Below are 24625 nucleotides of genomic sequence, written 5' to 3'. Positions count from 1 at the left end.
CCGTCCCCGCCACTCTCAGCCGAGGCGGGGCACGTGCGGCCGCACTTCAACCCCCCCGGGGGACACGCAGGGACGTAGCGGGCTAAAGCCGTCTTATTATGGGAAAGAAATAAAATAAGTTGTAAAAAGAAAAAAAAAAAAAAAAAAGGGGGGGGAAGGTACGCAACGCATTCCGGGGCCGGGTACTCGGCTGCCCCGCGGTCGGGCGGGTGCCGGGGCCGGGGGCGGGGAGGCCGGGCGCGGCGGTGGCGGCCCCCATTGGCGGGCGCATCGGCGACGACGGGGCCGGGCCGGGGCGGAGGGGGCCGGCCCTGCCTCCGCGACCGGCGGCGGCCCAAGGTTTAAAGTGAGAACTTTCTGCGGGCGGTGCCGAGCCGCGCAGCCTGCCGCCGAGCCGCTCCCGCCCGCCGCGTCGCCGCCGCTGCCTCCCCCGGGCGGGCCGTACAATCCTCGGCAGTGTCCTGAGACTGTACGCCCGCCTCGGGGGCGACCCGGCACAGCCGGCCACGCCGACCCCGGCCGGCCGCCCGCGGAGCCCCGCGTCCCGCGTGCAGGTGCTGAGCCCGTCCCGGCCCGAGAGGCGGCGCAGGAGCCGACAGCCGCCGCGATGACAGCTGACAAGGAGAAGAAGAGGTGAGGAGCGGCGGGCGAGGTGCTCGGGCCGCTCCGTCCCTCTCGGGGCCGCGGCTGAACTCCGCAAGGACCGGGCGGGAGGGGGGGGCCGCGGCTCGGCGGTGTTTGGACACCCGCGGGCGGTCTAGACGGGAGCAGTAGGAAGGGACCCGGCCCGGCCGCCGCCCGGAGCGAAGGTGCTGTGCCCGTGGTCGTGCTGCGGGAGTTCCCGGGCAGGTGCACCTGGGAGCGCGGTTGCTGGGGCGCGTTGGCTTGCCGTCGGTTGCGGCCTCTCAAGGTGCGAGTGGACCGAAGCATCTTTGTAGCTAAACGTACCTTTTTGCCTAGAGGTGGTTGGCACGCCATGCGAATATATGCAAATAGTACTAGCCTAATAAATTTCATTCAGCACGACCCCGCGGCCGCCTCGTGCTGGGCGCTTAATCAGAAAGAACCCGGTGCGTCCGCGGAGTTCCTCGTGTGCCACGCGTTTTCTAGAGGGTCGGCGGTGCGAGCAGCGAAGCCGGCGGGCAGTACTCAGTGCGGGCCGGGGGCCGGGGGCCGGGGCAGGCCGGCCGTCTCCCTTTTGCTCCAGTGAACTATTCTATGGAGAAGTAACAGCAACTTAGTACGCTTCTGTACTCGCTTCAGAACGTTTTCCCTGCTGATTCTCGAGGCTGAACATCAAAATAAAGCGCTCGCGATCGCCAGTTTACAAGAGTGAGCACTAAGTGAGTGAATAAAGGTCCACGAAACCTCAGACAGGGTGTTTATTCAGCCTGTTTTCTACAACAGGCAGTCACAAGGCTGTTTCTATTATTGGCTCAGGTTGCACTTCTGTTCTGACTGTAGATTGTGTTCATAAAAGATGTGATTTGCCGAGTAAGAATTTTATCTCGTTATTTGTCATGTGTGCCTTCCAGCTGATGATGCACTAAACTCTGGTTTGGGATTGTAGAAAGGCTGCTTTTTTATTGAGTCACTTTGTGATCGTGGAATAGGGGAGCGACCGTCGTACATCCCATGTGTTTCCCATGCAGCCCGTCTCCATTTCTCGAACTGGAATGGTTTACAGTTAGCAAATTATCTTCGTTGTTGTTTGTTCTTGGCTTCAGACTTCTGTGCAGAGCCTAAAACGTGGGTGCATTGTGTGTCCTCACTTATCAGAGAGAGCAAACAATTGCAGTACTGTAAGGTGTGCTTTTAAAAAGCATGCTATAGAAGTTTATAGGAGTTAGAAGAATGAAGCAGCAGAGTATTCTCAATACGCAAGCTCCCTGCCTTCATTGGATTGCCTCTTTTCATGAGGAACTCTTAATCTTTTAGGGTTTAGCATTCAAACATAGTCAGGGGGTGAGTGCTGCCTGAGGTTGCAGAGCAGCACGCTGAAATGCTCGTAAGGTACAACGTAGAAACTTCACGGAGCTGGAAACCGAGTGTTTGATTGCTAATCTCTGCTCTGTCCCCGATTTTCCGCAAATATGGTGACATTCCAATGACAGCTTTCTGTCTCTCTCCGAAGTAGGCTAACTGTTGTTATCTGGCTCGTGGGATTGTTGTGTAAATTGGTGCTTGTGAAAGAACTGTGAGCGGATCACATGAGTGATTTAAGATACCATGCCTGTGTCTCTCTGTTTGTCCAAATATATACCTCAGCCTGTAGGAAAAGCCACACTCTCTAGCATATTGAAGCAAAAAACATATTTTTCTTCATTTTTTGCAATGGTGGAATAGATTTATTGCCTTGAGTTCAACAGTTGTTGTGCTTTTCGCTCAATTTCTATCCAGATATACAGCTGGGAACTCTAACCTGACTGGCTAATGGCGCTTATAAATCGATTTCAGGGAAAAAAAGGTGGTGGTGGTAATCTGGTTTACCGGATTTGCAGGCAACTCTGGCACATATGTTTAGAAGAGCAGTTCTCTTACTGTTAAACAGATGCTCTGTGGAAGATAATCTTTGATTCTTTTAATGGGCCATTTAAGTTGAAGAGCATCCTCAGGTTCTCATTTGGAGCTTTGTCTGTCAATGAGAAAGAGCAGTTGCTTTCCCTGAAATGAGTGCTGTCGTGCATTTAACAATACTGTGGTCGTTGCTTACCTTTAAAACTAGTTGAGATTAACACGATTGTTATTTTTAACTTCACAAAGAATTCATTATCTAAGCTGTTTCAAATACCAAATATAGGAAATTGATGAAGTGTAAGAATCAATTTGATTAAACAATCAAAGGTGGGGAGGGAAAAGGGAAAAAAAAAATAATCCTGTATTTATGAATTATTTTGCAGCACAATGACAATTAGTAAATAAGTCTCAATTTAATTGAGACAGTTTTTAAGAATATCTTGGTATAATTTTAAATTATTCACTCAACGTGTGTTCCCGTAAATTTAATTTGAGGGACGTTATCATTTTGTTAGGATTGGATGGTTTGTCAAATGGACTGTTCTGGACAGATAGCAGTGTATGTTTGAGAAGAGTTTGAGACCAGTCTCAGGACTGATCTGGTACCACTGAATAGAATAGATAATTTGGTTTGGACTTTGCAACTGTGTTGTCTCTGTTTTTCTAGGAGTATGAGAAATAAACCAATTTTGCATCTTATGAAGATTCTGTAACAAGGGTTCTCACATAATAACAAATTTGTGTTTTGGACCTGAAGCTCAAAAGGAGTCTGTACTGTAACCCAAAAGATGTAATATTGTGTAAATCTGTTTAACTTCTTCGTGTCTAGTGAGTGACAAATGAGAATTCTCCCATCATCAGCTAAATAAGTGGTTGCTTTCGATTCCTCTTTCACGTTTGGCTTTATTAGCTCTTGAGGCCCTTTGACAGACAACTTGTGCCTCAGTTTCTACTCATATTTACTTCAAGAGAGTGATTCTTCCAAGCTGAAATCACTCTTGGCTGTTCCTCCCAAGGATGAGGAAATGGTCCTGACACCCCGTGCTCCAGAGCTCAGGTAGCTGCTTGCTTTTAGTGGATGAATTTGGATGCCAGGAAATGCGAAAGTTTGGATGGGCCAAGGTGTTAAACTGCAGCTTTCAGGAAATGTACTGTCTCATTTTATAGCACCCAGTATGCTTTCAGTTTTAAGGTAGGTCGGGATTGTCAGATATATTGCGTCTTGTTTATCTGTTATGTTGTGATGACGATGGATTAGATCATTTACTTGCCAGTATGGATTCTTCCTTATATTCTTGTAAACCTCACTGTATTTACTTCAAGATGGAGCTTTGAGCACATTTCTAAGCAGACTATTGCAGAGGTGACTCAACTGTATAAAGAAAGAAACCCAACGTCACATTTTGTGATTACTAAGCATTTGCCCATGCACAGCCCTTGCATTTAATTTACTCTTGATTGCTTCTGTGCTAACATCTGCCCTACAACCTCTCTTACTGAAGTTATCAAAAGGAGATGTAATCTCCTAACTTCCCGATGAGCCATCTGTTTGTTGGATGTTAACAACGTGACGTCTAGATTTATGCCTCAGCACCAAAAGGGCAGGCACTTCAACTTGCACAGTTCATCTTGAATGACTGTGGCCAATTCAACTGTGGAGTGACTGGACTTATGCTGTTGTGTTGTAGTGGGACCAACAGACTCTGCTTTCTACTCCAAATCACTTCTGTACATTGTAGTGTTCTATAGTGTTCTGCATTGTGGAATACCTTTGGAAGCTGGAACTGTTTGCAGCTGGTGTATTCTCTGTCTATAACCCAGTTACCAGCTGGAGGGATCCAGCAATTTCCCTTTCTTGTTCTAATTCAAAACAAATCAATTTTAAGTTCCCTTTGGAAGGAGATTAAGTGGTGAGTAAAAGACATACCTGAGCTGGAGGCTATTGTTGTAGGCTTGCTATGACAATTATAAATTCCTGAGAAGAGATTTATATTGAAAAGTAATAAAGCCTTATTGGCAACGACATTGCCACTGCTTTGAGAAGTCTTGAGTGTGACATCTGATTTTTTCCTTCTGATTTCTGTATTATTTCTAGAGATGTTTTTTCTACCATAGGGCAGCCCAAGGGCTGAATGAGGAAAGCTAGGCTATAGGTGTGTACATCTTTGTACATCTGCTTCTGTCTGCAATGGCATGTAACAGGTTGTGCTGAAGTCTGGCTTGGCTTCCTGGTCTTCTTGAAAAGCTCAGCTTCAGCTGCCCAGCTCCTGGAGCTTCCAACCACAGAGTTGAAATGTTTGAGCTTAATGAGGACTGAATGGCATTCACTGTGAGCATGGTGTGCAGTGTGAATGCTTCCTGGTATATGCAGCCCTCCCAAAGATGTCTGGACTCCTCAGGATTTGTACTTTGCACTGATGCATTGGGATGGTTTTCCGTGTGTAGCATGTATCTTGAGAATAAGTTAGCAGTCTATGCTTCACCTCCTGTTGTTGGTTGTTTTCCCTATTTGGACCATGGGAAATATATTTCATATTGGTGTAATTTGCTAATAGAAATTTGAAGATTATCCTGTTGGTTTAAGAGTTTCATCAAGAGTAATAAAAATTGAACTCTCTGCCTTTCTGTGGAGTATCTTAAATGATGTAAAACTCATAGAACTCTTCAGTATTTTTGTTTCTGGGTCATATGTAAGGTATGTTATACATAATATTGTTTGGTGTTGTGGGGATAGAAAGTTTAAATTACTTAACTGCTATACAAAACTTGATCTACTTGCAGGCGAGTGTAAAATCACGTTATGTTGAAGTTGACTGTCACATCTGCAGGAGTTTTGTGAATATTTTTGTTGATGATTCTGCATTCTAAGAACTGTTCGCTATCATGGAAGGAGTCTTGACATCCAGTGTTGGCAACAGAACATGGAATTCTTGTTATCTAGGGGGAAAAAAAAAAGCAAAACTGGTTTGCAAAGAAGAGGCTTTAATATAAACAATAAACATAGAATCATAGAGTGGATTAACTTCAAATCCATATATTTCTAAGTTAGAGATGAGGATGTGGTGCTGGACCATGTCATAGTCTAGGTAGGTTATATCAGTTGCCCTTCCTTTGTCCACCAATGCTGTTACTCCATTATAGAAGGCCACCAGACTGGTCAGGCATGATCTGCCCTTGGTGAAGCCGTGCTGGCTCCCTCAGATCACCTCCTCCTCTCTTATTTCAGTCACTGTCGACTTTGCCTCTCAGCTGTGACTTTTCAGATATGATGGAGAGTGGCTTGACAGCCACAGCATCCAGTTCCTCCTGGACCCACAGACTGGAACACATTCAGTCCCGTGAAGCTGTCTCTGACTTGCTCAGCTCTTATGGTGGGGTGGGTTTTGATCCCTTGACCTCCATGTATTGGTTCAGGGACATGAAAGACATTCTGACATTGTGTCTAATTTCAGTATACCTTTTCCAAAAGCATTGGTTAAACTTTCCGTGTTGTACAAACATAACTTAATGTGTGAAGAGTACTCTATTGAGATTTATTAAGTCTGTTACACCACTTGAACTATGATACAGAAACGTGCGCTTTATTTTCAATTGGAAAAAGCATTAAAGTAGGCAAAGGAACAGTGATAGAAGAGGTTGAATTTGAAAATAATTTGAATGTATGGAGTGGTTTTATTTCTCTAAGGCTAATTGTGAAATCCAGTTTTGCTCTTCTGTCAATTATACCAATATGCATAGTTCCATGTATATACATCTTATCAGTTATAAATAATTTTACTCGTAGTACCTGCCCTATTGTAGACAGAATCTTTCTCTTAAATTAGACAGAAGTATGGTTATTGTGCAGCTGGTACTTTTAATTCTCATTTGTCAGTCTTGTGCTCCATTTGCTTGAACGGCAATATAATAGTTATCTGCTCAGTGTTAAATCTTGACTGCATATATAGAAGAAAATAACTTCCTTCTTGGATTTACAGGGCTACTTTTCATGGGGACTCTTTCTGAAGTAGGCAAAATAGGAAACTGCGTTTTATTGTGCCTTTGGAAAGTAGTTTAATGAAGCAGAGTAAACCAATTGGCTGATAAATAAGTAATGTTCCAAAGTAACTCTCATTTAATTATGCTTTTTATTTCTCGAGCTCAAATCTAATTGTGATTTTGGTTCTTTTCTTTGTGACTTCATTTAGCTCTAGAAAATGTAGCTGAAACTAAACGTACCATAATGTATTTTGATTAAATGCACACATTTAGGTCTTAGAACAGTTAGACTTATAATTTAGTTTACTTAACTGTTATTACAAGGACTTTTGAGTAGGATAAAGTATCCATTATGCTCCTCTGTCCATTGCATTACATGACACAGCAAATATTCAATATTCTGTTCTATAGAAACTTACCAAATGTTTTGCCAGGCAAGAAGCAGAGTTGCTTTAGTTGAATTTTTATGTCTGATCTTCAGTCAAAGAGGTGCCCTGGTCTTGACCCCTCCTCTGTGCACGAATATGTGGAATCAGCAGTTTTCTTTGATTAGAATGTTTAGGGCGTTGCCTCCAAAAAGATTGTCTGAAAAATTCAGAAAACTTACGAATGCTTTATGTTAGCTTGTGGGTGTGCGATTAATACCGGCTTATTTTTGCAGCTTTATGAATAAGCTCTGTACATCTGTGCAGAAGGGAAAAAGACTTTCTTATTTTGTTTCTGCTTCCAAGTGGGACCAAAACAGGATAGTAGAAATCCTTAGCATTTTTCTCTTTCATTCCTAAAACAAATATGTTGAAACGTGCCCCTCTAATTTCTTCATCCTGCTCTGTATATGCTGTGTAGTGATCTGCTTTCAAGCAAATAAACATTTATTAGCGTCTATTTTAAATGTCAAGTACTTATCATACCTCTGTAGAACCAAACTGACTGTTTCATAATGATCCCAACAGTTTACTGGTGTTTCAAACAAGCTGCAGGAAAAGTAAATGCATGTCTATAAATGTATCTTGTCCATGCCTCTCCCCGTAAATCTTGAGGCTTGCCCCTCAATCTCAGCCGTGACCCACACAAATTTCAAACCTGGTCAGAATACACGAAGGCTGCAAAGTAGACACAACCCAGCTGTGACGGTTTATGAGGCATATAGCTGGGATGTTTGTTTGTTTGTTTGTTTGTTTTCATACTGTATTGTCAGTAAGCTTAAGTGTTAGTGCCCCACCAAGATCTTACGATAACTCACAGCAAGTAATGTGTCTTTCAGATTTTTTTATTTTTATTTTTTTAGCTAGCAGTAATGGAGATTAGGTCACCCGCTGTTTCTCTATGAAAGTAGTGCTTATTTTACAGTTGTGGTGGAACAAAGGTAAATTTTAAGAGTGATGACTTCTGCACTTCAGATCTGCAAGATAAAGGACAACTTCAAATACATGATGGGAAGAAGATGCCATTTCTTATTGGTCTGGGCTGGTGTGAAACCTCCCTTAAATTACTTTGGATTCAGAGAATAATTTCTGCTGCACTTTTTTGTTAGTGTAACTCTAGCTTTTCCTTGCTGAAGGAGGCTGCTCTGTTGGCCATCACACACTGTGAGTTAGATGTTCTTGACCTGCCACTCAACATGCCCATGACCCATCTAGGAAGTCTTTTGATCTTGGCAAGGGTCCTCCTGGTTTGGGGGGGGGGTTGGAACCTGGGGGGGCGGTACTGGCATGGCTGTCACACACCCAGCTTTGGTTTTGCATCCATCTTGGGGTGCAGGATGAACCGCATTAGGATCTCATTTATCTTGTCTACTACTGAACTGCTAAAGTGGGTTACCCTACTGCTGCTTCTACAGGAAAGCCAACAGTACTATGTGCCAGAGTACCTTCTGCTGTCTGCCTCAGAATTTTTTTTATTTTTTCTTTTTAAAAATTGCTTTCTCCCTGTTGCTTTCGTTGCTTTCTTCCCCTTCTCTGCAGCTCCAACAAGATAGAAACCTCAAGAAGCAGTACAGCATCCCTTTCCATCTGGATGTGAATCAATCCATGTGGTCAAGTATTTTTACAAAATTTTATAATATTTTAGAATTAGGGTATGTGCAGGCTGACCTCTCTCTCTTTTCTTTTTCCTTTTGTTTATTTGTTTGCTTTGGGAAATTGTATTATTTAATGAGAGACTAAAAATAGTCACAGAATGGGGAGGTGTGTGTGTCGGGTTTTTTTTTTCATTATTATTTTTCTATTTTAGAACTGAGCAGCTCTCTGTTGGATGAATCATGTGGGTGTAACGTTCAGCACTTGATAACAAGCAGTCTGGAGGTATATGTGCAATAAGATTACCAGGATCATTTAGAAAATATTTGAAACAGCTGAAACATGAACTTAATCTACTGTAAATGTTTGTTACTTGTATTATAGTATATCAACATGTGTTAGTCAGAGTTAGGTAAACAAAGGCAAAAATATAATATGCAAGTTTCTAAAAATGGGTTACTCAAAACTAGAAAAGCTGTAGATATACTTGATGGAGCTGGGCACTTTTTTAAGACTCAAGCTTGCTGTAAAATATTTTCTTGGAAATTAACTATCCAAGGAGGAAGTGAGAGCTCATATTAGACTAAAATAAAGAGATGGGATTGAGAAATTGTTAAAACATTTGTAAAATGCTGAAACATTTTACCTTTCACTTCACTTTAATGAGGTGTCTGAATTCCTGTGTTGCACTATGTTGGTCATCTAAAACTGGACTATTTAAATTTAGTCTGAATGAGACTTAGGTATTGTTCAACCTCTTTATAATAAAAGATGTTTTTCTGGTATTTGACTTGATTTCTATGTTTTTAAGATTTATTTTTTTCTTTCTACTTAAAGCCATGGTAGACATGCATTAATTTGTTTTGGTGGCTTGACCTGAATCGAGTTCCTGTCTTCCTTTCAGGAAAACTCTTTTTAAGCCTGTCTGCTATACCAAAGTACTAAAATGTCCCTTTTAGGCTACTGATGGAGCCTTTGTCAGTTGAGGTGCTTTGAACTCAGAACAGGCCCAGTCCATCAAAACTGGCAATTGCTCAAACAAGTTACTGGGTCCAATGAAAATATTCAGCTGTCTTTGGTTTAAGCAGGAAGAGTGACTTGTAGATGACAAATATCTTCTCTAGCTTTTGTTATGGGAACAGCTTTTCAAAAACGGTACTATGATGGAAAACACAGCAGTGAAGGTGCACCCCTACACTCCAGCCTACATCAGCAGTTCATGATGTTACAAATGGTAAAGTCAAAGTATGGAAGAGATGGGAAAAAATACAAAAACAAACCAAACCAAAAACAAAACAAAAACAATAACCCACGTTGCTGAATTTCTAACTCGGTTGTTCTCAAAGGACTGACAGTTTTAGAGTCATGCTCTTGAAAACCTGCCTACGTATGGTGAGAGATAGAAATGTTTGTCTTTCCCACGAAAGCTGTTGCTTTCAGTAACAGATGCAATAGTATCTTGAAATGCACTGATCCTAGTAGGTGACATCCACCTCTGCTCTTGCACATATGGGCAGTCAGATTCCAAGTCCCTTAACGTGTACTATCGTATATACAGAAGGTGATTTGCTGAATTGCTGCCTTTTAAGAACCCAGTGCAATGACCTAAATTTGTTGCATGAAATCTTATTTTCTTGAAATGGAAAGTTCGTTGGTAATTTGTAGTTCCACAGGCCTTATTCACTTCTCAGAACCTTAGTACTTGAAAAAAAAATCCATTAGGAACTGAAAAATTTGATGCAGGTCATCTCAGAGTTCAAAATTTACTGTATAGTGTTTTTCTTTTAAAACGCGTTTGTAAGATGCAAATACTGGTTAGATAATGAACTGAGCAGAGCACGAAGTCGCGTGGTTATGAAGGACTGTTTTTTAAAGGTGGTGGAAATGTACTTAAAGAACATTCCTTGTAGTTTTTTTCGATCATTAGCATATCTAAAGTCTTTAATGCCATACTTAAACTCTTGGTATTGCTGTTGTCTTCGCACTTGCATTTGTATGATAAACTACAAAGCAGACCCATTCAGCCATTGTTTTTCGGACATTGTAGCAGCTGTTGTTGGTTCTTTAGCTCTGTCTATTCACCATTGTGTTACCCTCTCTGTGAGTAAATTCTTGGTGCTACTGGCTACTTGTTGTCACAATACTTCAAAGGTCTGTGTGGTGTTAGCAAACACTAGGAAAAAAATCCTGTCTGAATTTTTACATATTTAAATGTGGAATGTTACTATGAGCGTACCGAACTGTTGTGGACTTTGTATCTAAAACTTCTTGCAAATACCGGAATGTCTTCTGATACTATGCGCTGTTGATCTTGCTTAGTTTTTCATACACTTCTGTGATAAAATAAGATACTTGTTGGGTGATGTCAATGAAAGTATTATCAGGCTTGCATAATTACGGAGAGCATTGACTTTGAAGCCGGTATGAATTTTGCTGAGAACGAAGATGTTTGTTTTTTTAAACGGCATTTGGACCACGATTATATATACAAATGAAGAAATGGGAGAAGAAATTCTCCCATTGAATGGCTGTATTGGGAGCCATCCAAGAAGGGAGCACTGCTGGTTCTAGCTGGCCATGATTTTTCCCATCCCTTCTTAAAGAGAATCTCTGTCATGAAGGAAATCTCACAAGGGACCCTAGGTTTGGAATTTACTACTTCTACTGTCTCCTCATGCTGACTGGCATTACTGTTTTGCCATTGTCCTTTCTTGTCCTTTGGGGAATATGGAGTGATGGAGTTAGCCAACTTTTGCCAGCAAGATAAGAGAATTTCAGTTGCAGAGAGGGAAGCCAGTTCCTCCTTTGCTTTCCTACCCTATCTGTTCAAGAAGACTGTGTCTGGTCTTAACAAAGTGCGTTACTTATGTTTTTAAGGAAAATGTGTCGACTCCTCCTTTTCAGCAGCTAACTACTGCGCTTGTGCATGAATGTTTTGGAGGAACATTTGTTTGACCGATGGAACAGTGTTTTAGTTGTTTGATCCAGCTGAGGGTGGGCTGTTTATGTGCTGAAGGTGTAAGGTTATCAGTTACAGTTAATAACTTCAGTTCTACTTTTCCTCCTGAACATGATTTGAAGGATGTGTTACTGCCATTACTAATCAGAGGGACATTTTTGTGAGAATATCCTTTCTTTAAATTGTCTAACACTGCTACTGGCTTTTACATAACAGCAAAGCCGTGTTTGCCTTCCCACTGATTCATAAGAGGGACTATCCTATTCACTTAGGCATGTGCTGACCTGAAAGTGGAATAGAAGCAAGTGCAGGTAACTTGAGGGAAACTTAATGCTCGTGTTTCGAAATGCCCATTATTTTGCTCTTAAGAAAAAACAACCCTCTCAACCCTGCTTTTGTTTGTTAACCACTCAACTGGCCTGAACAAAGCCTCTGTGGAACGGGGAACCTGGGCCAATGCACAACATAATGCACAGCTAAGCTGAATAAAATGTTTTTGTTTATTTTTATTTCTATCTCTATATCTGCTTCTCCACACTCAGAACTGATTGTTGCGTGAGGTTGCTGAGAGAGTGAATGTCACCTCTGCAGCTTTTGCTCTTGTCTTTCTCCACCATGCTCTCTGAAGGCCCTGCTGCCCAACCGGAGTAGCCAGTGGATTGGTAGTGTAGCTCAGCCAGGGTGGCTGATTTCTGTCATCAGTTCTTGTTCCCCAGTCTGGAAAACTGGTGTGGTATTATATCCTTCCTTCCTCCCTTATTTATTTAGACTGTGAACTTACTGAAGTGAGAGCTTTCTATTTCCAGGCTCCATGCAGTACCGTAGCAGTGTTTAGCAAGAAGCTTGTCTGATAAACCTGATTTGAAAACTCTCAAACAGGAGGTTGTCAAATGGAAGGAGCTAGGTTATCTCTCACTCTCCTGGCAATTTGCTTTCTTTACTGCACCTCTTCATGTTATCCCGCAATATACAGCTTACACCCACATGCTGCCGTGTGACCTAAGCCCTCGTTTATGTCACCTTCTATGTGAGCCCTCCTTCCTGTCTTATGAGATCAGAGTGCAGGTCAGGAGATAGGGTGCTGGTGGGAGATGGAGTTGTACAGCCCTGAACATGTCTAGAAGGTGATATCTGTCTAGATTCCTTCAGCTTTCATCTCGATGTGGGTAGGTGAGCAACCCAACAGTATGACAAGGACAAAAAGAAAGATCCAATCGTTTCACAGAAACCAGAGCTCCTCACAGACTGTGGGGCTTGGCAGCATTTCAAACAGCAACTGTTTGGTCTCCATTTCTCTGACCTGAGAGCTGCAATGGAGGAGAGTAGTGCTGAATTACAGAGTCAGCCTAGAGTGCTTGTAGACAGGTAAGCACGAACAAGCACCTTCTGTGGGTACATGGTCTTCACTAAGGATAGTGTTCTCCTGCCTATGCATGGCAAGCAGGCCTGGAGAAGGGAGCAGGCTCTTTCTTGAGGCTGAGGAAGAGAGCGAGAAAAGCATAACATTTTGTACAGGCTTTTATTGGCAGCAGTGCATAGTGTATAAGCAGGCCTCAAAAAAGATAAAGCAAGAAGCCGCGTTATCTGTGCAGCGCCACTCCTGTCTCTTTGCCTGCCAAAGCTTAGAAAAACTTCCACCCCCTCCCCACAAAACTAAACACCATAAACAGAGCATAACACAATGCCAGCTTTTCAAAAATGAAGTCATGAACTGCAGCGACTGGTAGTTTTACTTTCTGGGCTTTATTTATTTATTTTTTTAAGGATGACAGATGGTGCTGATTGTGTGAGTAGTGGCTTCTCTTCAAATCTGGGAAATACAATGAGCAGAATGCTGCAGGGAGCAAAGTCTACATTGCAGGTGGCAGTACAGGTTTTAGGAGTAATGATGGCTGATGTGGAACAGAGATCCAGCTAAAGACAAAGCTGAATGATAAAGAGTGCCTGGAGCCTGACTTGTTGAAAACTTTTGAGCAAATCATGCCAACATGAAGTTATCATAAAGCTTTCCTTCGGAGGGAGTCAGTGTAATGAATACAGTGCAAGCATAAAATGATTTCATGTTGCTTTTCTTTATGAGTAAGTTACAACCATGGAATGAACCTGCAGAGTCATTTCTGTACTGGGATGTGTGCTGCTTTCTTTGTGTTTCTTAGTTTGCATCTGTACCTTACATAGCAGATTGAGTACTGTGTTTTTATACCGGAACAACACCAGCTCCTGGAAGTCTGATTGTCTATGAGGGCTGTTCTGAAAGTAGTGCCTTCAGTTTTGTAATGTTGGCTCATGACATCAGAGGTGGATATTGGTGGTATGGCAGTAGAGATTCAACCTTCCCACCAATATTTCATTATGTTTTATTGCCGTGTGACAGATGGCAGCAGAGAGGCGATCTGACAAAATGGCATTTGACATGGGAGTGCATGCTAAGCAAAGGTGTGTCACTGAATTACTCCGCAAGGAAAAAACTGTGCACTGACATTCATTGATGCTTGCTGGACATTTATGGAAACCAAGCAGTGACTGTGGAAGTCAGGCAGTGGTTAGTGTAGCGGTGGCAGCAACATGAAAGACAAGCGATGTTCTGGATGGCTGTGCAGGTTTTTACCAGCATGGCATGCAGTCTCTTGTTCATCAGTACCAAAAATGCACAGCTAATGGTGGTGAGTGTGCTGAAAAACAGTGTTTTTTAGTTGAGAATTTGCTGTATCAAATTATAGTACTCTTTGTATCTGTTTTAGTTTCCATGGAAATAAACAGAAGGTGTTACTTTTGGAGCAACCTATGTATGTAGAACTTGCAAAACAGAGTTCAGTTCTTGTCTGAGATCTCTGCATACTACTTTGTGAAACTATGTTTGAAGAAAATAAGATAAACTATGTAAAGCGTGAACCTTTATCCCTCTTCATGATCACTTCACTTGGCTTTTACCTCAGTGAAGTGGTGGATTAAGTAAATAACGTGGTTAAACACTCAAGCAGGTATAGAAATGAACTAACAAGCAGTTCTTATGTAGTTATTTGTGTGGGAAGTAGCTTCTGATTTTCAAAGTTATAGAAGGAAACATTTAATGTGCAAATCTATTTTAATACATTGTGTTGAAAGTATTTGGTTTGCTCAAATACCACCAATTGTTAGAGGGCTTACAGGGAATCTCTGGAATATGAAACTACCGTGCTACAGGGAAAATAAAGAGATACGCAGCTGGAGATATCCTGGAATGTCCCGTACTTGAAGGAACCCACAAAGATCACCAAGTCCAACTCCTGGCTTTACACAGTACACACAGAATTCAAAGCCTATGTCTGGGAGCACTGTCCAAATGCTTCTTAAGCTCCAGAAGCTTGGGGCTGAGACCAGTGCTCGGACACTCTCTAATGATGAACTTTTTCCTAATCTCCAAACTGACTCTCCCCTGACATAGTTCCATGCCATTGCCTTGGGTTCTACACTGCCTGTTGAGAGCTGAAACATCTTCCCTTCTACTCCAAAGGCAGTAAATGCTTTGTTTCTTGCAGTATTAGGTATATTTTGGTTTGCTATTGATGAATGTGAATTGGATACATAAAGTTCAGAGTATGATTTTTGGATTGGTGCTGTTACCTTTAAATTACTTAGAAATGCAGTCATCAAAAGAAATTTCAATGTAGAATTAAACTGGAATAGAAATCAGATAGTGATTAGAATCATAGGATGGCTTGAGTTGGAATGGACCTTAAAGATGATCAGTAACAAACCCTCTGCCTTGGGCGGAGTTGCAACCTGCTACATCAGGCTGCCTAACCTGTCCTAGCATCCCTAGCTTCTCCAGGCTACCTGTTCCAGTGCCAAATAGACTGAATAGACCAACCTTCAAATCCATATATTTCTAATTTTGAGATGAGGATGTGGTGTGGGACCATGTCAGAAGCCTTGCGGAAGTTCAGGTAGATGACATCAGTTATATTTCATTGGCCTACCGGTGCTGTCACTCATAGAATCATAGAATCATAGAATCACCAAGGTTGGAAAAGACCTAAAAGATCACCCAGTCCAACCGTTCACCTGTCCCCAATAGCTCCTACTAAACCATGTCCCTCAACACACTCCTTCATAGAAAGCCCCCAAATTGGTCAGGCACAATCTGCCCATGATGAAGCTGTGCTGACTGTCTTGCATTACTTCCTTGTCTCACTTTACGTATCTTTCAGGACGATCTGCTCTATGGTTATTCCAGGCATTGAGGTGAGACTGTAGTTCACCATCCTGTAATTGCCCAGGTCTTTCTTTCTCCTCCATTCCCAGTGGCAGTAACTCCAGCCAGCTTCTTGCTTGCAGCAAACTATGGTACAGATACCAGAGTATCTCAGGAGTTTGCAGAACTGTGAGAGGCAAGATTATGCTCACTCCTTAGTTCGTGGAACAACTTGTTGCCTTTGCAGAATGATTTAACTCCAGTGGCATTTCAAAATTCATGAAATACATTCTTGAAATAGATGCTATAAGATACTTTCCCTCAGCATTTCTGAGCATTTCAGTGTGCTTAAGCCTCACTGGTTTTGGATAAACGTGAGAATGTTTAGTATTAACACTTGAGAGTAGAGAATATTTTACCTTGGCCAGATAAAAAGCTTCAGTACAAGTTTGAATCAAAGCTTATGAGCAGTGACAGCTTTGGGTCTGGCTGTAGAAAGATCTGTTTTGGTTGGAGAGGTCCAACTGTGTATGCGTTTGGTATTTGCTGTCAGGTTCATGATTAATTTTGGACATTGTTATACTAAAGTAACAATGAAGCATTGTCACCGGTAACATTTTCACTTTCCTGTGTTGCTGTGTTGCTCATTTAATTATTTTTGCAAAAGTGCTAGGATATGGAAACCTTTTCATGCCTGAAGCATGAAGAAGATGGGAATCTCTTGTTAAGAATTACGTGTTTGTCATTCCCATAAGGGATGGTAATGAGGAAAACTTTTCAAATCAGTTCATTGCTGATGGCAATTCGTATCTGCTGAAGATCTATTCTACTTCTCAGAATCTTTTCCCCCATCAAGGCAGCAGTGTACTCTTTGTGTTTTGTTTGTACTATGTATTTGCTGGAAGGAGAGCCCTATTGTTTTTTAGGAGGTTGATTACAAACATAAAACAGATTCTCTTGAGAATGCTTTGTCTACACTCATCACAATTGGTAATTGTTTTGTTTTGTGTAATATTTTGCATGCTGCACTGCTTATTTGGAAGTATGTATGTAAATCTCAAAACGGATTTCCACATCAAACCATTGATGTTTTGAAGGTAGGTCTGAGAATGAATCATTAAATTGCTCCAGACTCATGTATTGCTAGATGATGAATATTTGCCAGATTGAGGCTAATTTTTCCAACCGTTTTGGAGACAAAGTTCACTGCACTTGAATTGACATCTTTGTCAAGTAAAACCTGGATGAGGTGGTTCTCAAAACTTCAACAAACAAACAAGAAACAAATGAAAAAACACCACAATTGTTTTCTGCATGGAAACAGATTGAAGCAGTGTCATTGTATTAGAGGTGGGTGTCATTTTATTTGCGTCAAGTCCACTTGTTGCGATCATTCCAAAATGCCAAGGGAAGAGGAATCCAGGATCCTCACACATCCTATTCACAGGGTGTGTTCAGGTGGAGGTAGACAAAATGCATGGAAAAAATGAAACTGGCCACTCATTTTCTTTGTAGGTTGCTTATTGTACATGAAATTATAGGGACCACAAGAGCAAGTGGTCTATTAGCAAAGCCATGAAAACAAACCATTTGCTACTTCTAACAAATGTCGGACAAAAATACACTCCAAATTTTAAAAATAAATGAAGACTTGGCGAAAAATAAGACCTGGGTTTATCTGCATCTCATCAGGTACATGGCGTCCTGGACGGCAGCCCACTGGCAAAAACATGGGGAGTGTTATCCTTCGCAGGACTGGGAATGTTCTCTGCTGAATTTGGCGCCAATGACCGAGCTCTGCTTGTTAGCTGGAGTTCACACAGACTCCTTGCCAGGCCTGCCCAGAATACTGTCTCCTCTGACTTCCTGTGGTCTTGCATAATATTTCCTTGCTTCTTGTATAACTGTGACTCGATCTGGTCACTGCCCCGTCAGACAGTTGACTTTTAAAAGGCCAGCCCTGTAAACGTGCGGGTGAGTGGCCTGTGCCTTAGGAGCTGTGACGCTGGTGGAGATGTCTGGCTGCGGGAGCTAAGGCTGTGGGGTGATGTGCCACGTCGGGGTGCAGTGAAGCTGCCTGCCTCGACCCTGGGATGAGAGAAGCACCAGCAATACTTCAGATTGGTCGCACCTTTGAAATAGGTGCCGCTGTGACTGGTTTTTGTAGCAAATATAGGTGTTAATTAAGAAGGGGGAGACGATGACAGCATATCAGTGAACGAGCACATTCTCAGAGCACGATGAAATTCTCATCATTGTTAGTCCATACTCAGTTAGGAGTCCTTGCGTTTGCTTTGTGACAGTGCTCTGGGTATTGAGTGTTAATTTTAAGGCGAAGATGGCAAAATTTAAGAAAGGGCTTTTCTCATTCTGCCATTTTTTTTTTTAATGCTTACGCATATGTTGTTTCTGCTGTTAATAAAGTAATGCAAATTTTAATATTTACTGCTTATCAGCCTGGATTATTCCTATATACATTTTGGATGCAGATTTCAAAGCAATTTGTATGATGTTTCTGCATTTGTACTGGTAATAGTCTTATTTTTTTTTAATGAGTTGTGTCAGTAATCCATTTTCAAAAAGGTGGTCATCTAACACGACATCTTCAGCAGTCTCCTTCGAAGTGTAGCTTTCAAGCTGTTAATCCTGCTCTTTAGCATAGAAAAGTTCGTGCTGCCTGCATATGACTTCTTGCAATACTGTTTATTAATTTAGTTAATTTTATTTTAAAATATACTTTTATCAGTTAACCCATGTTATGAGGTCATTTTCTAATTAGTTATGAGTGGTTTATTACTTTGTACTCTTTACATCAGAACTTCAGTGACTTTATTGTAATCTAACTGATATGGCAGTTGGAAGATTCCCAGAGTAATATAATGGCAATACTACTGATATCCAGTAGACTATTTTATAAGTTTCTGAAAGACTATTTCTGGGAGGGTTATATAAATATACCACATTTTGACACTTGGATGTCTTATAAACCAGATTTATGTGAGCATTTTTCTTGCAAATGGTCAAGAAGCCTCTTTATATGCCACTACGAAGGTGGGCTTTCACTGACTGATTGGGGGTCCTGCCCATACAAATAGAAATTGCATTGTAGAAGTAGACCAATACTGAGTTGGTTTTAAGATTAAGGAAGAAGCCTAAGAATTATAAAAGATGCTGGGCTGAATGTAACTTAGCCAAATGCAGAACGCGGGCCACAGTCATAAAAAGAGATTTCCCCTCTATAGAGGAGCTGGTGAGGATAAGTTTTAGTACCTGGCAGTCTGTTTCTTCTTCAGAGGTTTTGTCTCTACTATGTAAACCATCTGAACCATTTTAAAGGATTTCAGTAAAAATCACTATAAATGCTCTTTGGTCAAAATTTAGTAGGAGTGTCTGAGAGGCTCTCCCTCTTATTTTCTATATTTCTTTGCCTTTATTTTTCTTTGATGATTTAAATAGTTGCAAGTGATCGCTGTGGAGCTTTTAGGAGGGCAAATGCCCACCACGTTCAGCAGGAGTTTTATTTGCATGAACACTTAGGGTTGTGCACTTGTACACATGTCTAAATATGGATCACAGTCAAGTAAACAAGCATGTAGCTGTATGCAGCAATCTGCATTCAGAGCTGGCAAACTGCCTGTGTCACTTGCATGTCTGCATACATGCCCACATCTGGGACACTGTGCAGTCTGGTTCCGAGGGCCATGATCACCAATCCACATGGGCTTTGCTGTAGGAAGGGAACGATAGCTATCTCGAAGAGGCAGAGGCCTCCGTCATTGGCTTTTGGAGCAATAAGATACTGCTCTCCTTTGAAGGACATGTCAGGGCAGATAGGCGCTTTCAAAATGCCTGCGCTTACAGATAAAGTTAGAGGGGAGCAGCTTGCCTAACACTGGATGTTTTCAGTCCTAAAGGCCTGTCAGTTTGTGACGCATAAGATTTTGCTCCCTGTTCCTCAGGCTGAACTTCTGCAGGAGCAAGAGTGACCTTCTTATCTAAGGAAGAAGCTGCATACAGGCTAACTGGAAGCATTAGAAAAATGGGGTTATGCTTGTGCTGCCAAAGAGTATTGGGGCATATCTTTGTGAATTGTGTCCTGCAGCTGACAAAAATATCTGTAAATTTCTTTGTATATATTGTACAGAGAGGAATGTGAAGTGCTCATGACTATTTAGATACTCCTTATGTGTATTGCAGTAGATAAAGAGCAAGTGATATATACGTATTTATTTAAAAATGTTCTTATTATCATTTTAAATTTCTTTATGAAACTTAGCTCTAGACTGTGGTCTGTCCCCAAAGAAAGCCAAATCTGTGATGCCAGTGCAAAGTATGCCATGTCTCATACAGTCTTACAGAGTGTATGCTGTCATTAGGGATCTTTGCAAATGAGGTAATGACGTAGGTGTGTAATAATAATTTCCTTGTATTCCCATAAAATCTGATCTCCTTAAATATTGAAGGCCTCTAGAGTTTTGGAGCATCTTCTCCTACTGTCTGAGATAGTCATGCTCTCTACTTATTGGAGGATAGATCTTAAAGGCACAAAATAGTGCACTTGTGTGTCTAAGACTTTAAAAGCTTGTGGTTTGAAAAAGCGATATAAAGGAACTGTAAAATTAACAGTGAAAACCAGTGAATGTTATGGTGAGGAAGTTTAGTCTTAGTTGTACTATACAAAATAGAGATCTGAAAAGCTCTCTGGCTGTTAGATCTGCCTAATCAAGCAGAAGCAAATGGCAAATATTACTGTTGCTTATGTTTCATTGGTTCTTGTCTGCACTTTAAAAGCATTAGAGTATCCTGCAGGAGATCTGGAATCAAATTACAAAAATACAAATACAAAATGTGCAATTTTTGAAAAGTCAGCAAAAAAGTGTGGGAAAGAACAGCGATGTCTCATGAATTTTACATGCTTAAGTTTCTCTTAACTGCAAAAATAAGGAAATTTCTGTTTTCTTTAATAAGGAAATTTCTATTTCCTTTAATGAGGAATGTTGCTGGAATAAAGGCAAAGAGAGGCTCAGTGCAATGTGAGCTGCGCGGAGGAAGAGAAGTATACTTTGCTTTTCCTGAGGCTCAGTGAGGCTATCTTTTGGGGTGAGGTAGTGTGTGCTATCCCAATGGTGCCTGAAGGGACAAGGTGGCTCTGCCCTTTCTGTGGATCCCAATTCCACAGCATAAAGTTTTCCTGATAAGGCTGCACTACGTTGCCTGCTATACAGCAGGACTGGACAGACCAGACCATAAGCAGTGAGGAAAGGAAATGAGCAGTTTAAGCTCTGAGTGTTGTGCTGGCCTACCACAGTGTGTCCTTTTTTCTGAGTCCCAGGTATATGTTGGCAATCAAAAGCAACTGTAGCCACTGGACCAAACTTCTTGAGGATGGTGGTCCAGTAAAGAACTGTGGGTAATACATGGAGGCAGGGAGAATGTTTTGAGGAACCCTCACTGTTTTATCTGTCCTTGTTGGAGTTCACTGACTGAAATGAGCTGGTGAAATAGGCACACAAATTACCTTAAACAGGCAACCAGCTTCACTTTTGCTCTATCCAAATTCTCAGCAAAAATCTGTCCTGCTGATTTCATTGACCATACATGATTCTTGAGCAGAAATCCTCAAGATTGTATATCATTGTTAATACGTGTATAAGTCAAATTTCAGTCTGATGGTTAATAAGGGCTCTTACAAAATAAATATTTTTGTTTTTTCTGCTTTGCTTTGTTTTTCAGGAAAATAAACATTTTCTACTAATTATTCCTTAGAAGTTGCTGCCCCTTTTCTCCAAATGATACATATTTTATTCCTCAGCAAAGCACATTTTTCATACCCTTAGCACAGTTTTAGCCTTGGTCAAGCACAGGGGGATTACTTAGATAAGATACTAGCCATGGCTGGCATAATCTCCTGATAAAAACTGAGCATCATTAGGGTGCAAAGCTATGGCCTTGAAAGACAGAAAAAACAGCATGTAGGACTCTTGAATAAGAGTCATGAGCAAACAGATTTTTACAAGGATTATAGGAATCCTTTTGTTAACTTTTGCAATAATCATTAAGCCCTTTTCTTATTGTTTAAAAATTGGTGTTCTTGATTGTTTTTTACTGTTAAATCAATGAAGTGAATTACTTGATAATAAATTTCAGCATGGGGAAATAGTATCATTTAGTTATAGTTATTTCAAGCAGAATTTGAGTACTGAAAACATAGGAAGAATGAAAGTTGAAGATCAGTGACTTAATAACAAGATCTTTGAGAGCATGCCTTATATGGAAGGCAGCAATTTGCATTTGCTTCCTGTAGGGTGACTTTAATAAGGAAGAGAAGGCATTTAGCATATGCTTATGCTGAGTCTCTTCTATGCATTTGTTGAATTTGAAAAATGTAAAATCTGTGATGGAGACTTGTAAGATGGTACACAGATATGAAAGTGTTACTGTAGGCAGGGAGTGATGAGATGAGGAGAGGACGTGGTGATGAGTGCTGTGGGGCATCACCATAGCTAATGTGGAGTTTTGTTTAAGAGAGAGATGTTTACATGCTGGATAGAATTGCATATACAGCAAATAGCCTTAAATATATTTTGTGGTCACCAGTACTTATATACAACACAAAACCATAATTACAATGCTCTTCTTGTTTTTGGAACATCATCGTGTGCCAAACAAGTTCTGTATATTTGTAGGGCACAATAATGTCAAAGATCAAGCGAGTGTGAAGAGGATTGGTTTACAGGTACCTGCCAGATTCACAAGAACAATGAAAGCTAAATTCTCATTCACATGATATTGTGAAGACACTAACCTTCAAGTGTTTTGTCTATGGCTTCTGCAGCACCTGCTCCTGGAGCCCATGTGCCCTAATGGGTGGTGGGTAGGTGGTGCTGATCAGGTTGTGCAGTCTGTGAAAAGGCATCATTAAGGTCCTTTTGTTCTTCCCTAGTGCTGTAGGAACAGCTTGGAGCAGAAAAAAATCCCCTTAAACAGAGTTTGCTGATGTTAACCATGCCTTATGAAACTCAGTAGTTTCTCTTTCCAGTTTTGATCATTTTGGTGGCTTCTTTTGGAGTATTATCCACTGTGTTGGCTCCTTTATTTTTTGAAGTGTTTCAAAGAGTTCAAGGAAAAATTTATGGTTCGATTGTAGTTTTAGAAGCAGGAGTCCTCACTGCAGTTGGAACAACAATTTCCTAGACAGTTTAACGCACTCGTTCAGGACTCCCTGCCCTAATAGTGTCCCTGCTGTTGGTTTTAAGATAAATTATAGACCTGGAATGGCATGTAGGTCAGATGCCTGGCATAAGAAGCAAAGACTTCATCTTTGGCAGAGCAGCCAAGCTCCCACAGACCGAATGTCTCCAGGATTTCTCCAGGTTAACCACAGGGTATTGAACTTACTCCTCCAGTCCAGCTTGGAAAGCTGACAATCTCAAATCATTTGTTGAGCCTCTAATCAAAACAACAACAAAAAAAGGATATTTGTAATGTGTGAAAACAGCTCACTAATAGTATTAATACCTTAGAAAAAAATCTCTGCTACTTATGACAAAATGCTTGTGTATTAGCAGTAAAGGAGTTTTATCATCCATTCATGGCATGTTTTAAAGAAGCACCAACTTTCAAGCAGGCATGAAAAACAAAATCAGTTGAAAATATGGAAGATTTTGTGCCTTTCTCTACCCTTGCTTATGACCTGTTCAATACTAATTGGACTATATGTTTGTAAATGGCCACAGCACTTGGGCCATTACATATAAACCAAATTTGGGGAACTCTTAGTGTTTGTTATGCACAGTGAACCTCTGGGAAAGCTTCAGCCTTTGACCTCTGTAGTGGGTTATGACAGAGAAGAATCGTAAGAGCTGGATTTAGACCCATCTATGGAAAGCTGGTTAAAAATATTTAACATGTTCTTCCTCTTCCCCAGCTCAGTAAAGGTCCTCTTAAAATATATTCTTTGTGACTTCATTTTTATCATTGCTTTGGGAGCCCTGTCCCCAAGCCTACTTGTAAGGAAATGATTAAATTATATTCATGTTTGTGCTTTGAAATTGCCTTGGTGCGAGTCCAAGAAGTATTTTCATGCTCTTCCAAATTTCCATGCTCTTTAATATTAATCTATTTTCATCAGTGACCTGCTCTGGCAGTAAAATTTGTTTGTAATTGGTCATGTAATGATTGCTGAGGGGACGTAAGAGCTGAACTGAATTTATCTCGGACTTATATATATATATTTCTTTTTCCTAAGAAAAAGTAAGACTTTTAATAGAAAATGAAACGGCATTTCAAGTAACAGCGGGTAATTTGTTACACAAATCATTAACAAAATTATGGTAGCAGAACTCTTTCATTTTGCTTTTACAACACAGAATATTCTTCTCTTTGAAATACTTTGTCACTAGCTTTCAATTTTGCATTATATGTTAATAAGTGTTTATGTTTGGTTTGTGGTGGCAATTTCAAAGTGAGCAAACACTAATGCCATTTATTGCTTTTGAGAACCTTTTCACATGGTGTACAAGTTAAAACTATCCAAAATATCTAGAATTAAGGAATTCAAGGAATTATTTCTTTTTTGTAATGTTAGCCCAGGTGGTCTTCAGAAAAAGTCTAAACACCTGGCTGCAGGTTAGCAGACTTCATGAAATTCTGTTTTGCTTAGTGAGGCTTTCTGTTGGGTTTATTGTGGAAAGATGTTTTGTGCAAGAGCAGGCGTGGCTTTACAGCTTAAGAGAATGGCTATTACTAATGACTGTTAGTTGCATTTTTAGTCAGTAATATTTTGGGGTTTTTTTCCTGTAAAATTGTTTGTAATCAAAGCCATTATACTATCATTTAAATGGAAAGGCCAGCATTTGCCCAGAACGGCCGTGTAGTTACATTAGCTTCTATAAATAAATTTATTATTTTAGAAGAAAGTTGTAAAGCACTCTGTTTACCTCTATGGAAGTAAGTAGAATAGCTTAAAATATGCCTAAG

The 24625-nt window shown here is 40.8% G+C and overlaps 1 protein-coding gene across 1 annotated transcript in view; it reads left to right on the top strand.

Annotated features, from left to right (window-relative positions):
• Positions 1 to 401: 401 nt before the first annotated feature.
• EPAS1 (endothelial PAS domain protein 1) overlaps positions 402 to 24625 on the top strand; it is a 78463-nt gene continuing 54239 nt past the window's right edge. Inside the window, exon 1 of the mRNA XM_042808593.1 lies at positions 402 to 633. Within this exon, the coding sequence (XP_042664527.1) occupies positions 608 to 633 (26 nt within the window). The 5' untranslated portion in view covers positions 402 to 607. The remainder of the gene's footprint in view (positions 634 to 24625) is intronic.

Source organism: Centrocercus urophasianus, unplaced genomic scaffold, assembly GCF_019232065.1.
Source record: "Centrocercus urophasianus isolate 14NV4802_14NV808 unplaced genomic scaffold, USGS_Curo_1.0 seq_10, whole genome shotgun sequence".
Classification (NCBI taxonomy): Eukaryota; Metazoa; Chordata; class Aves; order Galliformes; family Phasianidae; genus Centrocercus; species Centrocercus urophasianus.
Note: the sequence above shows the minus strand (reverse complement) of the source record. Positions and strands in the feature narration are given on the sequence as shown.